This window comes from Lithobates pipiens, unplaced genomic scaffold (genome assembly GCF_037356315.1).
Source record: "Lithobates pipiens isolate NorthernLeopardFrog02 unplaced genomic scaffold, aLitPip1_a1.2 Scaffold_18, whole genome shotgun sequence".
NCBI lineage: Eukaryota > Metazoa > Chordata > Amphibia > Anura > Ranidae > Lithobates > Lithobates pipiens.
The window spans coordinates 33443261-33460190 of record NW_027507758.1 but is presented as its reverse complement, the minus strand read 5'-3'; the positions used below and the strand labels follow the sequence as shown (position 1 = coordinate 33460190).

At 42.9% G+C, this 16930-nt stretch overlaps 1 protein-coding gene across 3 annotated transcripts in view; it reads right to left on the bottom strand.

Moving 5' to 3' along the window:
• The window catches only part of ASB3 (ankyrin repeat and SOCS box containing 3), a 301962-nt gene that overhangs the window by 111886 nt on the left and 173146 nt on the right, over window positions 1-16930 (bottom strand). For all 3 annotated transcript variants that reach the window (XM_077485559.1, XM_077485558.1, XM_077485557.1), the window contains one exon: window positions 5499-5744. In XM_077485559.1, coding sequence (XP_077341685.1) covers window positions 5499-5744 — 246 coding nt within the window. The remainder of the gene's footprint in view (window positions 1-5498; window positions 5745-16930) is intronic.

Here is a 16930-nt window from a genome sequence, read left to right as displayed (position 1 = left end):
TGATCACAATTATAAACTCGGAATGAATCTTTTCATTCAGGAAAAAATGGTTGCTTATAACTGTAAAATTCACAGTTATAAGCAACCATAGTGTATAAAAAAAAATCCTGATGTAGCAGAATGTTGACCTAAATGTATGAAAAAAGATTATTTATTTACAATATTCTATAATAAACGATAAAAAACGTGTTTGTTTTTTTCAAAAATGTTGACCTTTTATTTACAAAAAAACCCCAAAAAAACCCCAGTGGTGATTACATACCACCAAAAGGAAAGCTGTATTTGTGTTAACCACTTCCCGACCAGCACACGACGATGTACGTCGACAGAATGGCACGGGCAGGCATATTGGCGTACAGGTACGTCCAATATTCGATGCCGCCCTGCACTCCCACGCTGGTCGGGACGCCCGTGAGTCCGGTTGCGGGACCCGCGGACTCGATCGCCGCGGGCATCCCCGCGATCGTCTCACGGAGCGGCCGAATGGAGGAAATGCTGTGTAAACAACATTTTTCCATTCTGCCTAGCAACTAGTGACGCTGATCTCTGCTCCATGTGATTGGAGCAGAGATCAGTGTACACTAAATGAAAGCCCAACCCCCCCACAGTTAGTAACACACCCCTAGGAACACTTAACCCCATACACTGCCACCCACTGGTTAACCCTTTCACTGCCAGTGTCATTTACACAGGAATCACTGCATTTATATAGCAGTGATTACTGTATAAATGACAATGGTCCCAAAAATGAGTCAAAAATGTCCGATGGGTCCCCCACAATGTCGCAGTCACAATAAAAATCGCAGATCGCCGCCATTACTAGTAAAAAAAAATAATAAAAAAAAATTATTAATAAAAATGCTATAAAACTATCCCTATTTTGTAAACACTATAACTTTTGCGAAAACCAATCAATAATCGCTTATTGCGATTTTTTTTACCAAAAATATGTAGAAGAATACGTATCGGCCTAAACTGAGGAAAAAAAATGTTTTTTTATATATTTTTGGGGGATATTTATTATAACAAAAAGTAAAAAATAATGCGTTTTTTTCAAAATTGTCGCTCTATTTTTGTTTATAGCGCAAAAAATAAAAACCGCAGGGGTGATCAAATACCACCAAAAGAAAGCTCTATTTGTGGGAAAAAAAGGACGTCAATTTTGTTTGGGAGCCACGTCGCACGACCGCGCAATTGTCAGTTAAAGCGACGCAGTGCCGAATCGCAAAAAGTGGTCTGGTCTTTGACCAGCAAATTGGTCCGGTCTGAAAGTGGTTAATAAAACAAAATTTTTTTATTTGGGTACAGCATTGTATGACCATGCAATTATCATTCAAAGTAGGACATCGCTGAAAGCTGAAAACTGGCCTGGGCAGGAAGGGGGCGAAAGTGCCCGGTATTGAAATGGTTAAAGTGGGGTACCCCCTTAAAAAAAAAATTAAAAGTCAGCAGCTACAAATACTGCAGCTGCTGACTTTTAATAATCGGACACTTACCTGTCCCAGGGTCCAGCGATGCGGGGGAAAGAAAGCCCCCCCTCGTTCCCCGCTCCACTCGCGGGGCCGTCATGCGTACTGTGGGCACCCGGCTGTGGCTTCACAGCCGGGCACCCACTGCGCATGCGCGAGCAGCGCAGGGCGCCGTGATACGCCGTACAGTCACCTGGGACACCTGACAGGTCCCAGATGACTGTGCGGCGCGAGGGGAAGTGATGTCACCAGCCCGGTGAAGGAAGAAGGCAGACTACGAGGGAACACCTAGCAACAGGTATTTGGAGGAGAGTAAAAAATAATTTTTTTGCCAATTATTTATTTATTTATTTTTTACAAATTTTAAGCAGCTTTTTATTTTTTGGTGGCAACACCACTTTAACCACTTGCTTACTGGGCACTTAAACCCCCCTCAGTCCCAGACCAATTTTTAGCTTTCAGCGCTGATGCACTTTGAATGACAATTGCGCGGGCATACAACACTGTACCCAAATGAAATTTTTATAATTTTTTTCCCACAAATAGAGCTTTCTTTTGGTGGTATTTAGTTACAGCTCGGAGTTTTATTTTTTGCTAAACAAACAAAAAAAGATGCAAAAAAATAAAAATAAATAAATCATGTTTTAATAGTTTGTTATAAAATTTTGCAAACGGGTCATTTTTCTCCTTCATTGAAGTGCGCTGATTAGGCGGCACTGATGGCTGCATTGGTGGGCACTGATGGGCTGCATTGGTGGGCACTGATGGGCTGCATTGGTGGGCACTGATGGGCTGCACTGGTGGGCACTGATAGGCATAGTTAAGGCGGCACTAATAGGCACAGATAAGGCGGCACCGATGGGCACAGATAAGGCGGCACTGATGGGCAAAGATGGGCACAGATAAGATGGCATGGATGGGTGGCACGGATAAGTGGCACGGATGGGTGGCATGGATGGGCACTGATAGGTACCACTGATAGATGGGACTGATGGGCACTGATAGGTGGCACTGATAGGTGGCTCTGATAGGTGGCACTGCTGGGCACTGATGGGCGGCACTGCTGGGCACTGATGGGCGGCACTGCTGGGCACTGATGGGCGGCACTGGGTCGCAGCACCTTTGAGGCAGATTGTGGGCACTGTGGGTGGCACTGTTGGTGGCACTGCTGGATGGCACTGTGGGTGGCATTGTGGGTGGCACTGTGGGCACTGATGGGGGGCACTTACTTTTATTCAGGATGGCACGGGGGTGGGCAGGTGGGCACTGGCAGGGGGCAGGTGGTCAGCTGTATTGCTGGCCGTGATCGGGACTGATGTCCCGATCACGGCCGCCGGTGATCGGCTTTTTTTTTCTCTCCTCGCGCTGTCAGCGCGAGGAGGAATAATAGCCGATTACCGGCTCCATTCTATCACATGATCAGCTGTCATTGGCTGACAGCTGATCACGTGATAAGGGGTCGGGATCGACCCCTTGCACGGATCGGTGATCAGGCGAGTCTCACGGACTCGCCGATCACAGAGCGGGGCGCGCAGGCCGCTCGTATCCGGGACGACGTCAATAGACGTAGTCCCGGAAATGTAGGTCCGCGCTGATGCCGTCATTTGGCAATAGCGCGGATCTGTAGTGGTTAAGAAAAGTGCTGGTCCTGTTTTATATACAGTATTACTAAATAAGTCCAGTTGAATTTATCACCTGAATAGTACCTGGAATAAGGATGGCTTTAAACATCAGCTTGAATCAAACTCATATGTGCAAAATATAACGGTGATCATCTGCATCCAACAGATGTGCAGTATTGAGCCTAGCAAGTAAGAACTACGGCAGACCTTTATTCTACACTACTATAGGGGATACCAAATACAGTATTTCTAAATAACTATTCAAAAAATATATAAACCCCTTCATGCCGACCATACGCAAATATGCAGCCTCACTGGGCTAGGCTTTTTTCAGCGGGGCTGCATATTTGTGTATGTGTATTTGTGTATCTCCCTATGTGCTGGGAGCGCGCCGCACGGTGTGCTCCCAGCACAGAGACAGGGGTCTCACTCCCACACAACATTGGATTCCAAGTAACCTGATCGCTGTGTTAGCCTCTGATTGGCTATCACTGTGAAGCCCGCCCCTGTGTTTTCTGTCTCTGTGAATGTACAAGACTCTCTGTCCTTGCAGAGATAGAAAAAAGAGATATAATAAAAATAAAAAAAATACCAAGGTTTGATCTAGGTCAACCTCAGGGTCAAGGTCAAAGGTCAGGGTCAGTATTTTTTGGACAGGATTTTTTTTTTTTAGTTAGCATCAGTGTGTTTTAGGCAGGATAAAAAAAACAAAAAAACAAAACAAAATGCTCACTATTGTTTCTAGGTTGTACTATGGGTACACACAGCTAGTATCACTGCGATTGTAAGGAGCAGGAACATTTATTTTGGGTTGTTCTTTGGTAGTAGGTTATGGTATTAGCAAGAAATATACAATTACATTTAAAACATTTTTTTTTTTTTTTTTTTTTACTATTTTGGGTCAGTTAACCTCAGATAATAATAATTAAAAAAAATCAGGAGATATCCATTATATTTTACCACCAAATGAAAGCCCAATTTGTCCTGAAAAAAAACAAGGTATAATCCACCTGGATGCACAAATCAGCTGTGATGATATGTATAGGTTTTACTAACACATGTCAAAGTTGCAAAATCTTGCTTAGGCATTAAAGTGGTTGTAAACCATACAAAAAAAAACCTGCAAAACAAAAGCATAATAAGCTAGTATGCATAGCATACTAGCTCATTATGAATTATTTAACTGAGATCGAAACCCTGCAGCGGTCCTCGTTCACCGCTCCAGCGGCCTGTCACGGTACTACTATAGTGGGCCCACAGGCGACCAGGTGACACACAGGATCCCCCAGGGCGTGGAGTCTAAGAGCCAGCCGGTATTCTGCCAGGGACCCCCTCACGAGGGTTTGGGCTTAGCTGCGTGCTGACCACAGGTCACGACCCCCGGGTTTACCCTGCTCGCTAGGGGAGGACCAGAAGACACTGTCAGACAAGGATGAATGGATGGATTAAGCAAAGGAGAGCCGGATAGCGAGCCAAGGTCAGGGTGGGCAGCAGACAATATAATCAAGAGGACTAGCCAAGTCAGTACACAAGAGATCAGTTCAGGAGAGGTCAGGTTCAAACAGGTTACAAGTGTTGTTCAAGCAACCAGAAACTGGTTTGAGAGGAATTTAAATAGAGAAGCACATGGGGGGCTGGACAGGAAGTAGCAGAAAGGAATGATATATTAAGCAACAGGTGAAGCCTGCAACACCCATAGCTGCAGAGTGCAGCCAGAGCTGAATACAAGCTAGTGGAACAACAGGTGACAGCCGACCTACAGCAGTAAAGGTAAGACACAGATCAGCTCCGCAGATGATCTGTGACACGGCCGACATCTCTCCTGGGGGTTACTTCTGGGTATCGCGGCTCCGGCCAATCACAACGCTGGAGACGCGATACCCAGAAGTAACCCCCAGGAGAGATGTCGGGCGTGTCATCGCTCCCGCGCATGGGAGCTGTCGCTAACGGCACAGTCTAACTGAAGCAACGGCACGTACGTGCCGTTGCTTCAGTTTGCTTAACTACGCATGTGCCGATGACGTTTGCACATGCAAATACAGGGATATCTCCTAAACCATGCAGGTTTAGGAGATATCCATTGTAGTTACAGGTAAGCATAATTATAGGCTTGCCTGTAGTATAAAGTGGTTGTAAAGGGATTACAACCACTTTAAGATTTGCTTTACCCTTAGGCACAAAGGGGTTAAATTAGTTATTTATACATTTATTTAAAAAAAAAAGTACTTTTTTTTAGTAATTATGTATAAGTGTGTTCCTCATCCCTGAATAAATACGTGGCTCTAAGTGACCAAAGTCAAGCAAACAACAAAAGCAAACCTACTTTCAGTTTACACCCAGAGGACAAGAAAGGACTCCACAGTGTTAAAATAATGCGAGTACAAGTAGAAAATATAACAGTTCTCACCATGTGGCGTCCAAGAAATGTGCGGCATCGAGCCCGGCCAGTAACAAGTACGGCATCCATTCTTTGTGATGGCTTTTAGATGACTGCTGTTTAAATGCATCAAGTTCGTCCCCAGAGGGCAATGGGCAGTGCTGGCTCAGAAAGTATCGGAATAAAGGAAAATTGTTGTATTCTAAACATTTCTGTAAATAAAAGCTTGACAGCTTCAGCCCGTGTTTGAGGAGCAGCGATGCCATACTGGAGTGCCTGAAAAAAAAAATCACAAGAAAAATTCATTTTTTTAGAAGTAAAAACACACGTGCACAAATGTGAGGCCTATATAATCCTGTAATTAAAAAGATGCATTTTTGGATGACTTACTTTTTTGTGTTACAAGCTGACAGAAAGCCAAATCTGTTAGTGAAGCGATTGTCTGTGGTTTGATTCCTACGTTTTTTTTTTATTATGATCATTCCTGCCTACAGGCTGTATAATATGGAAATATCACTGGTATTATCTCTAACAAGCAACCGATTGGGAATTTTAGAGACAATTTTTCTATTTTATTTCCCATATTTCTTTTCAATTCTTTTTATTGAATTTCGATAAAAGAAGTTACAATTGTATATTATAATAGACAAAATTGATATAGCACATTAATAAATAATATACCTGCGCGTCTCTCTATTATTTGGAGGGGCCGCGCATCCTACTTCACAATGTGGATGCCACAGACCCCCGGAGAGGTTATGTACAAAGGCTAAATGCTCACCTAGGGCAATAATGGTCTCCAAACTGCGGCCCTTTACTTGCCTTTATCCGGCCCTTGAGCTACCATTCTTCCCACCAACACCAGCAATGGGGCACTATTCCTTCCAATGACACCAACAATTGGGTACTATTCCTCCCAATGATATCAACGATGGGGCACTATTCCTCCCAATGATATCAACGATGGGGCACTATTCCTCCCAATGACATCAACGATGGGGCACTATTCCTCCAAATGACACCAACAATGGGGTACTATTCCTCCCAGTGACACCAACAATGGGGCACTATTCCTACCAATGACACCTACAAAAGAAGGACTATTCCTCCCAATGACACCAATGGTGGGGCACTAGCCCTTTCAATGACACCCACGATGGGGCACTATTCCTCCCAATGACACCAACAATAGGGTACTATTCCTCCCAATGACACCAACAATGGGGCATTATTCCTCTCAATGATATTCCCGATGGAACACTATTTCTCCCAATGACACCAACGATGGGGCATTATTCCTTCCAAAGACACCAACAATAGGGTACTATTCCTCCCAATGTCACCAGCTGCACTGACCACACCATTCCCTGTAGTATTGTAGCGTAAGTGCATGGCGCTACGGTGATGCACCCACTGGGGACAGGGCCATAGAGGAGGTAAGTAGTGTAGTATTTTCACAGATACAGTCCTATACAGTCTTAAATTAAATCTAAAAGTTGTAGTTGGGCTTTAACCACTTAAGCCCTGGACCATTTTGCAGCTAAAGGACCAAGCCCCTTTTTGCGATTTGGCACTGCGTCGCTTTAACTGACAATTGCGCGATGTGGCTCCCAAAAAAAATTGATGCCCTTTTTTCCCCCACAAATAGAGCTTTCTTTTGGTGGTGTTTGATCACCTCTGCGGTTTTTATTGTTTGCGCTATAAACAAAAATAGTGCATAACTTTTTGCTATAATAAATATCCCCTAAAAATATATAAAAAAACATATTTTTTCCTCCGTTTAGGCGGATACGAATTCTTCTACATATTTTTGGTTAAAAACAAAATCGCAACAAGCGTTTATTGACTGGTTTGCGCAAAAGTTATAGCGTCTACAAAATAGGGGATAGTTTTATGGCATTTTTATTGATTTTTTTTTTTTAAATAGTAATGGCGGTGATCAGCAATTTTTATTGTAACTGCGACATTATGGCAGACACATCGGACAATTTTGACACATTTTCGGGACCATTGGCATTAATACAGCAATCGATGCGATTAAAAATGCACTGATTACTGTAAAAATGTCACTGGCAGTGAAGGGGTTAACCACCAGGGGGCAGTGTAGGGGTTAAGTGTGTTTTTTTTTTTACTGTAGGGGGCGTGGCTTGGCGTGTCCTGTGACAGGGAACAGACGATCAGTGACAGGCTCACTAGGAAGCACGGGGAGAGGTTTGTTTACACTTACCTCTCCCCGTTCTTCAGCTCTGTGACCCAATCGTGGGACACCGGCGGCGATCGAGTCCGCGGGTCCCGCAGCCACGGTCACGGAGCTCAGGACTGGGTCGCGAGCGCTCTCGAGCGTGGCGCGCTCGTGACCAACGGCTGGGCCCTTAAAGGGCAATGTACGTGTACATGCTTGTGCCCAGCCGTGCCATTCTGCCGACGTATATTGGCGTGAGGCGGTCCTTAAGTGCTTAAGCTCAAACCAGGAAATTAAAGGATAAGTTCACATTTTAGAAAAAAATAATAAAAGCACATTTTTTTCAGACAAAAAAAAATGTGCATGTATAGTTTTTTTTTTTTTTTTGGAGTCTGTAAAGCACTCCACCAGCAAACAGCAGATTGCTGGTGCCATGCAGGTCTCCTGCAGATCTGTCCATGTATCTGTGTACCCGTACCTTCCGTCCATTCATTGAGAACTAAAAGCTGACAGAATGTTGCGACTTGTAGTTCATTCACACACAGAGCTGTGTAAATGAATGACGTGGCCATGTGGGCGGAGCCCCAAACGCCCGCACTGGTTTTAAAAAGTGACAGCTTGTACAAGGAACTTCTCACCATAATGCTGCACGGCGGCTGCATCATTGAGAACATGTTACCTAAAAACAGGTGGAACATGTAACATGTTCCCAAAGGTGAGCTTATCCTTTAACCCCTTGCAGACTGCCCCACATACATTTACGGCGGCTCCTGTGTGCAGAATCATGCACAGATACGCAATTCTGCCCTTCAGAGTCTGGGGTGCGCACAAACTCCCGCTATGCTTGGACACATCAGGAGCCAATCAGTGGGTCTAGTGGACACAATGTCTGCCGGGAACCTGGTGATCGTTCTCGAGAGAGAGGCAGAACAGCGGTTTACATGGCAGATCGCTGTTCTGTTAGTAGGCAAGATAGAGATCCTGTGTTTCTGTTAAGCAGGAACATGGATCTCCCTCTTCCCATAGTTAAAGCACCCCCCCCCCCCGCCCCACGCAGTTAGCAAGTACTCCCTAGGGACACATTTAACCCTTTTATCGCCCGTTAACCCCTTCCCTGCCAGTGTCATTAGTACAGTGACAGTGAATGTTTTTAGCACTGATCACTGTATTAGTGTCAGTGGTCGCCAAAAAAGTATAAAAAGTGTCCGATTTGTCCGCCGCAATGTCGCAGTCCCAGTATAAGTCACCGATTGCTGCCATTACTAGTAAAAATAAATAAAAATTCCATGAGTATATCCCATAGTTTGCAGACACGATAACCTTTGCGCAAACCAATCAATATGCTCTTATTTGGATTTTTTGTAGCAGAACACATATTGGCCTAAATTATTGAAGACATTTGATTTTTTACTGGATGTTTTATAGCAGAAAGTAAAAAAATATATATTTTTTTCAAAATTGGCGGTCTTTTTTTGTTAATCAAAAATGTTTTTTTGTGCGTTGCGCTGCTGGATTATATATGTCCTGGATGGGGGGAGTGAAGAAGGAAAAAAGAGGAGGGGGGGGGGGGGATCTGCTATAGTTAGTGTGTATAGCGGATTTAGGGTTTTCAAGTCTGCTTTTCCACAGAGTTTTGCAATCCTTGCTGAATATGTCAGTAAATGTAGCAAAAGTAATAGGTAGCTGGCAGGATCATAGGTTATAGTCCACAGTTAATAGTTGTGAAAATAGCCATAGAAAGGGGAGGATTTCTTTAGCACAGGCAGGTAGGCAGCATGTTCAAGGGTAGAAGGTACCTTGTAAAAGATATATAAACAGAAGAAAAGCAGCGCCAATCTAAGTGCAGTATTTTTAGATCACAGACATTTAATTTGTAAAGTTATACACTCACTCTCTACCAGAAAGTTTCAGGCACATCATGTTTTTAGAAAGGTCTCTGGGGGACATCGCAGGGCTCCCGAGGAGAAGCGGTTTCTCATTCGGCTGTGTCTCTCGTCCGGTGGCGCCGGTGGTTCCCAGCGTCGCACGGCCCGGTGTAGCAGCGTCAGGGAGGTCCGTTCGTTGGTACGTTGGGGGCGCACTGCGATGACGTTCGTTATGGTTTACGTTGCACGCGTTCGGAGCATGCGTGCTCCTTCATCAGGCATCTGGGTCACCATATTGGAAGTGGTTTAAATAGGGAAAAAGGGCAGTTCTAATTGGTCGTTCGAGTTTAGGTTCCACCTTGTGGGGCGGAACTGTTCCGACCAAGGCATGGTGTTGATAAGCTATGTGCTGCAGGCTTGTTGTATATTGTCATTGTGTGTGTGTCCATAAAGGAACAGTTTAATTTATGTGTATATAGATACAAATTAAAAATGTGGAAAAAATGATAAGAGTTGGGATTTTTTATTATTTATTTAATTGTTTTAAAAAACACGAAAATATTTGTAAAAAGAATTTTGTAAAAAGAGTACAAAATGGAAATAGATTATAAAAGAATTAATATAAAAAAATTATTATTGGAAATTGAAAAATAAAAATAAAAATAAAAATAAAAATACCAATGAAATTAAAAATAAAAATAACGATAAAAATATAGATAAAAAATAATAATAATGCAAATAAAAAATATATAAAAAATATATAAAAAATGTTTTTATATAATAAAAATAAAAGTAAAAATAAAAATAAGTATAAAAATGAAAATGAAAATATAAAAATACAAAAATACAAAGAAATAAAAAGAATTAAAATAGAGAAAAAAAACGGGGGATGGGGCAAAAAAATTATTAATTGAATTACTGAAGGTATATTTTCTTTGGTGGGTAGAGTGAGTGTATAACTTTACAAATTAAATGTCTGTGATCTAAAAATACTGCACTTAGATTGGCGCTGTTGGTCTTTTTTTGTTTATAGAGCAAAAAATAAAAAACGCAGAGGTGATCATATACCACCAAAAGAAAGCTCTATTTATGGGGGGAAAAAGACCATTAATTTTATTTGGGTACAGCGTCGCACCACTGAATAATTGTCAGTTAAGGTAACGCAGTGCCATATCGCAAAAAATGGTCTGGTCATGAAGGGGGGGGGGGGGTAAACCTTCCAGAGATGAAGTGGTTAACTAAGCTTTTTGCAGATAATGAAGACCATCAGCTCATTACTATATGTACACTGCACCATCCAGTAGATGTGAATAGCAGGTAGGGATGAGCCCGATGTTCAAGTCGACACCTGTGGTGTCAGAGGGGGGCGGGGGGACACCATGGCATTTTTAAAAAGATTTTGGCTCAGGGTTGCCCTTAAAATCCATACCAGACCTGAAGGGTCTGGTATAGATTTTGGGGGATCCCTGCGCCATTTTCTTTTTTTACATTTGACGCAGGGCTCCCCTTAATTTCCATATCAGACCTAAAGGGTCTGGTATGGATTTTAGGGGGACCCCTACGCAATTAAAAAAAAAAATTAGATTCAGGGTTCCCCTTAATATTCATAACAGACCCAAAAGGCCTGGTAATGATGCTCTTTTTTTCAGTTATCTGTATCTATATTGCCGAGACCCGACAATTCATTACAGCCACGATTGGTTTTAAATGACAATTTTTCCTTTAGAAATGCAATTTTGCTGTGGTACTGTTCTAAACACAGGAAAAACGCACCACTACTATACACACCCCAAAGGCACAATATTTAAAGGAATATTTTATTTTTATTGTTTCACTTTAAACAAAAAGTGCTGCCAAAAAAAGTCAGTTTTTAAAACATGGTTTTGCATTGATACATGTCCCCTGGGGAAGGACCCGGGTCCCCAAACACTTTTTTTTAATTCCATGCATATAAGCCTTTACAATTAGCACTTTTGATTATTCAGGTTCGTGTCACATAGACTTTAACGTTGTTCGTGTGTTCTGCCAAATTTTTTGCCTGTTCGCATGTTCTGCTGCCAACTGAACAGGAGGGTGTTCGAATCATCCCTAATAGCAGGTGCAGCGTCCCTAAAATTCAGACTCTCAAGTTAAGCTTAAGAGGGCACGTAAAAAGGCCTGGACAAGAGATAGGAGGGACCTCCTCATTAAAAAGCAGGATACTCACAAGACATCATTCAAAGAAACCCCTTTAAAGATAATCACTACTTACGGGGCACAGTGGGAACAAGTGAGAAATGTACTCCAAAAGCATTGGGGAATTCTCACAAAATCCCCTGCACTAACTAACATTGTTGAACCCCATCACCAATTAGTCTCCAGAAGTGCCCGTAACCTTATGCCCTGTACACGCGATAGGATTTTCCGACAACAAAACCCATGGGATTTTTTCCAACGGTTGTTGGCTCAAACTTGTCTTGCATACACAGGGTCACACAAAGTTGGTCGGAAATTCTGAATGTCAAGAACGCGGTGATGTACAACATGTACGACGAGCCGAGAAAAATGAAGTTCAATAGCCAGTGTTGCTCTTCTGCTTGATTCCGAGCATGCGTGGCACTTTGTGTGTCGGAATTGTGTACACACGATCGGAATTTCCGACAACGGATTTTGTTGTCGCAAAATTTGAGAAACAGATCTTAAATTTTGTGTGATGGAGCCTACACATGGTTGGAATTTCCGACAACGAGGTCCTATCACACATTTTCCATCAGAAAATCCTTTCATGTGTACGGGGCATTAAGGACTCCCTAGTTCACTCAGAATACACTAGGGAAAGGACCACAAATTGGCTGACTTACCCAATCTCAAGGAAATGTATGTAGGCACTGTCAAATGTGTACATTCATTGAGAAAACTACAAATTTCACAGATGCGAATCGGAGTGTGGTCTTTAAAATTAATACATTTCATCAATTGTGCAACCTCCAGAGTGATATACATGCTGGAGTTCCCGTGTAATGCCGCGTACACACGATCGGAATTCTCGTTGGAAGAAGCTCTGATGGTTTTCCCGACGGAACTCCGACAGAATTCCGCTCAAGCTGTCTTGCCTACACACAGTCACATCAAATTCCAAACGCAGTGATGTACACACATACGACGGGACTAGAAAAAGGAAGTTCAATAGCAAATAGTTTCCGTCTCGTAGTTGAATCTGAGAATGTGTGATTTTTGGCGTGTCGGAATTGCATACACAGATCGGAATTACCGATAGAAAGTTTTTCCGTCTGGAAAATTGAGAACATGCTATCAATTTTTGGCTGTTGGGAATTCGGACATGTAAATTCCGATGGAGCATACACACGGTCGCATTTTCAGATGAAAAGCTCTCAGCGGTCTTTTTCTGGCCGGAATTCCGATCGTGTGTACGTGGCATAAGAAGTACTATAGAGGAAACACCAAACGACAATTCCGAATTCGCATCGGTGAACATTGAGGTGCATTAAAAAGTCAAGGAAGCATTTGAAGAAGAAAAAAAAGAGAAGATACGTCCATTACACTTTGCAGAAGTTCAAGGAGGCAGCACGGCTGGTATCAGTATCAAGGGGATTTATACCCTGAACTTGCCATCACAGAGAGGCGATTTTGATACCATCCTGCTGCAAAAGGAAAAAATTTGGATATTCAGGCTTAAGACGCTGGCACCTCTAGGCCTGAACACTGAGTCGCAGCTAACTGTCATCAGAATCTAATATCTGTGCATGGAACATAATGATTTTTAGTTGAAGACATAATCTAACTCCTTTTTGATTGCTGATCTGGTGTATCTATGCGGTATTTAGTTCTAAAGTGGTATATTCTGATACACCCCCGCTGCTATCTTATCTTTTACTGCTGAATTATATCTCAGTGATCCCGGCACTCTGCTCTGCCTCTTCCTGTGTGCTTTGACCCCTTTAGTATTTTTAAGCAATTTGGTTGCTATGATATGCCTATGTGATTGTTCTTAGCCAGCACCAGAATGAATGTGTGGTGTTTAATAGGGAGGTTGACATCTAATGGTCATTGTTGAAATTGCATCCCTTAATTAACTGTGTGTTGTGCAAAAAAAAAAAAACTATAAATAGACGACTGCTTCTGACTCCTCCCATCCTTGAGAAAGCCCATGTGACTGGGTGAAACATGTCAGCAACGACACCATGGTAGTGACGCTTCATATATCATGGATGATGCACCGCATCACGCTAGCACAAGCGCACTACACACCTTGAAGCCAGTGAGAGCGATCTTTGGCTGAGGTATCAGGATGGCGTGTCTGGATGGCACAACAATGTTACATTGCCATCAGCAGACCTACACAGTGAAGTCTACAGGACCCCCGTGCGGTAAAAGAGCACCCTGGATGATAAGAATACTGCAGTGTGAAGACCCCATTCCAACAAACGGAACTTTGTGGACACGCTTGGGACACCTGTCAGAGAACGAATACGCCTGTCTATCATGGTCGGATGAGAGGACCTTTGGTCCTCAGACTTCCTACATCTCTGCATAAATATGCCTGTGTTCACCTGCAGATAACCTCTCTCCACTATTCAATGCTAAAACCCCCATACCGGATTAATTTCTAAATGGTCTGATATTGAATACTGGAATCACTATCTGGCAGTGGCTATATGACACTCTCTATACAGGGTATATTATCATCTAAACAACAGCAATTCGGCTAATCCAGTGTCATGTTCATTATGGGGTCTATTCCTCAAGTGTGTGGACTTTAGAATCAATACCCCGGTATCCCCTAGACGGGGGCCCATTTATATATAGTGACAGAATATGCACATTGATTTATGGTGATTTACACTAGGATCTGTGTACCTACCTAACCCCCACTTCTAGAACTTTATATTACAATTTATGAGGGTATATGATGATCCAACCCCATGACTTGACCCCATTAAGATCAACAGCACAACCATTTGTCCCTCTACACATGCCAGGATGCTGGGTGTAATCCTTGACTCTGACCTTTCCTTCAGCCCCCACATCCAATCACTGGCTAAATCCTGCCGCCTTAAACTCCACAACATCTCCAGAATTCGCCCTTCCTGACTAATGACACCACAAAGCAAATTATTCACGCCTTGATTATTTCCCAATTTGACTACTGCAACTCTCTCCTTAATGGCCTACCCTTACACAGGCTTCCCCCCTTCAGTCTATTATGAATGTTGCTGCTAGACTAATACACCTCACTAATCGATCCGTGACTGCTGCCCCTCTCTGCCAATCCCTGTACCGGCTTCCCTTACCCCACCGTGTAAAATTCAAAATGCTAACCACAACATAGAAGGCCAACATTGCCTCATCTGCAGAGATCACCCAAATCGTCCCCTCCGCTCCTCCCAGGACCTCCTGCTCTCTAGCTCCATTATTACCTCCTTCCATGCTTGCCTACAGGACTTCTCCAGAGCCTCTCCAATCCTCTGGAACTCCCTGCCCCAGTCTGTCCGCTCAGCCCCTAACCTGCCCATCTTTAGGAGACCCCTGTAAACTCATTTATTCAGGGAAGCCTATCCCACACCCAGCTAAAAACCCCATCAAATCATTCCCCGCATCTATTACTTTTTGTACCACCACACCCTCCTTTTAGAATGTAAGCTCTATGAGCAGAGCGCTCCTGTCCCTTCTGTATTGAGCTGTACTGTATTTGTACTGCCCCTCCTCTACATTGTAAAGTGCGGCATAAACTGTTGGCGCTATATAAATCGTGTATTATAATAATAATAATAATAATGTGTGCTTGTTGTATACGTGATGCAGCTGCTTTTACACAGGCAACCTAGTCTTATTTTCATGTAATCTAGGTGTTGGTGGTGGGTACCTAGTTTCTGTGTAGTTTTTGTATTTTTTCATTGTGCAATTAATAGTTTCCCTGATATAAGTAGCTTGGCCCGCCCGTGACTTCTTTTTCAGGGGGTCTTAATCCCCCCTGAATTATTATTATTTTTAACTAAGCTTTTTGTGCCTTTCTAGTGGAGGGGAAAACTAGCACAAGTGGCGTGCACTACAATAATAATAACATGCTTCCTATTTTTTTGCTGAGCCTCTCATCTTACCAAAACAGGCTGCCTCTCTTTAGGTCAGACAAGGGAGCATTTTATTTGTGGCAGAAAACAGTATTTTTTTAATGCAAAAATAATAATTTGGTTTGGTAATGCTGACATGTGCCCTTTTGATTCGGGTGCAGAAGGAAATTTTTCGGAACGGGTCAACTTTAAAGCGTGATGGGTTACAGACAACAAATTATTCTGATTGGTTTTGGAAGCTGGCTCATCTGCATAATACCAGCTCTCTCAGCTTTGGAAGCTGAGATAACATTTTCACAATATCATATTTAGAGATCTAAACACACCTAAAACAATTCTACTGGTAGACTTTATAAAGCAGTTTTTATTTATCTTTTCTTTTATTTTTTTATTCGTAAAGCAGAACTAAAGGGGTCAAACTTACCATTCCAACGGTCCCTTGTTGGTGCCGCATCTTCTTATCTGTGCTGGTCTTTGGTCGGCATGGGATGACGTCACTTCTGAGCATGCGCAAAAGGACGTCACTCTGGCTCTCCGAGACTAGTCTGGAGCTGTGCATGCCTTGGACTGCCTTCTTTCCAAAAAGGGGTAATGGGGGGGGGGGGGGGATTTATACTAGGGGGTCAACCGATATTGTTTTTTTAGGATCAATACCGATTTTCTAGCCACCTTTAAGGCCGATATCAGGTGCCGATATGCTGCAGATTTAAAGTTTTTATTTTGACACTATCTTTTTAAAGTTTAATTTTTGATCACTTTTATTGCTGTCACAAGAAATGTAAACATCCCTTAGGACAGTAATAGGCAGTGACAGGCACTCTTTATGGAGGGATCTGGGGTCTATAAGACCCCAAACCCCTCTACTGCACTTAAAAGTATTCAAAACGCCAAGGTCAGCGTTTTTGAATACTTAAAAAAAATTTTTTTAAAACTGGTGCCTTTAGGATGAGCGTGATCTGGAAGTGATGTGAGTTACTAAAAGATTGCACTTCCCTAAAACACATTTAAAATCAGGCATCCAATAATAAATTACTCAAAAGGCAAAACTCGGAAGTGCTGCATCCAGTGTCGGCTCCAGAGGTCATACGCGACATCACCAGAAACTGGAAGTCCCATCCAACGCGTTTCGCCCCTTCTATTGGGCATGGTAAGGAACAGCTTTTAGCATGCGTTATAAAACAGGGCTTTTTTTCAGTGGGAATGCAGTTTCAGCACCTCCAACACTGAATGCATTTTATGGCAAGGGGTGCTGGAGGGCCTGTTGATGTTGGCTACTGGGGGATCTATGGATCTATGGTCACTGGTAGGGATCTTTTTTTGTAATGGTCTATTGTTGTTGGCTAGGGG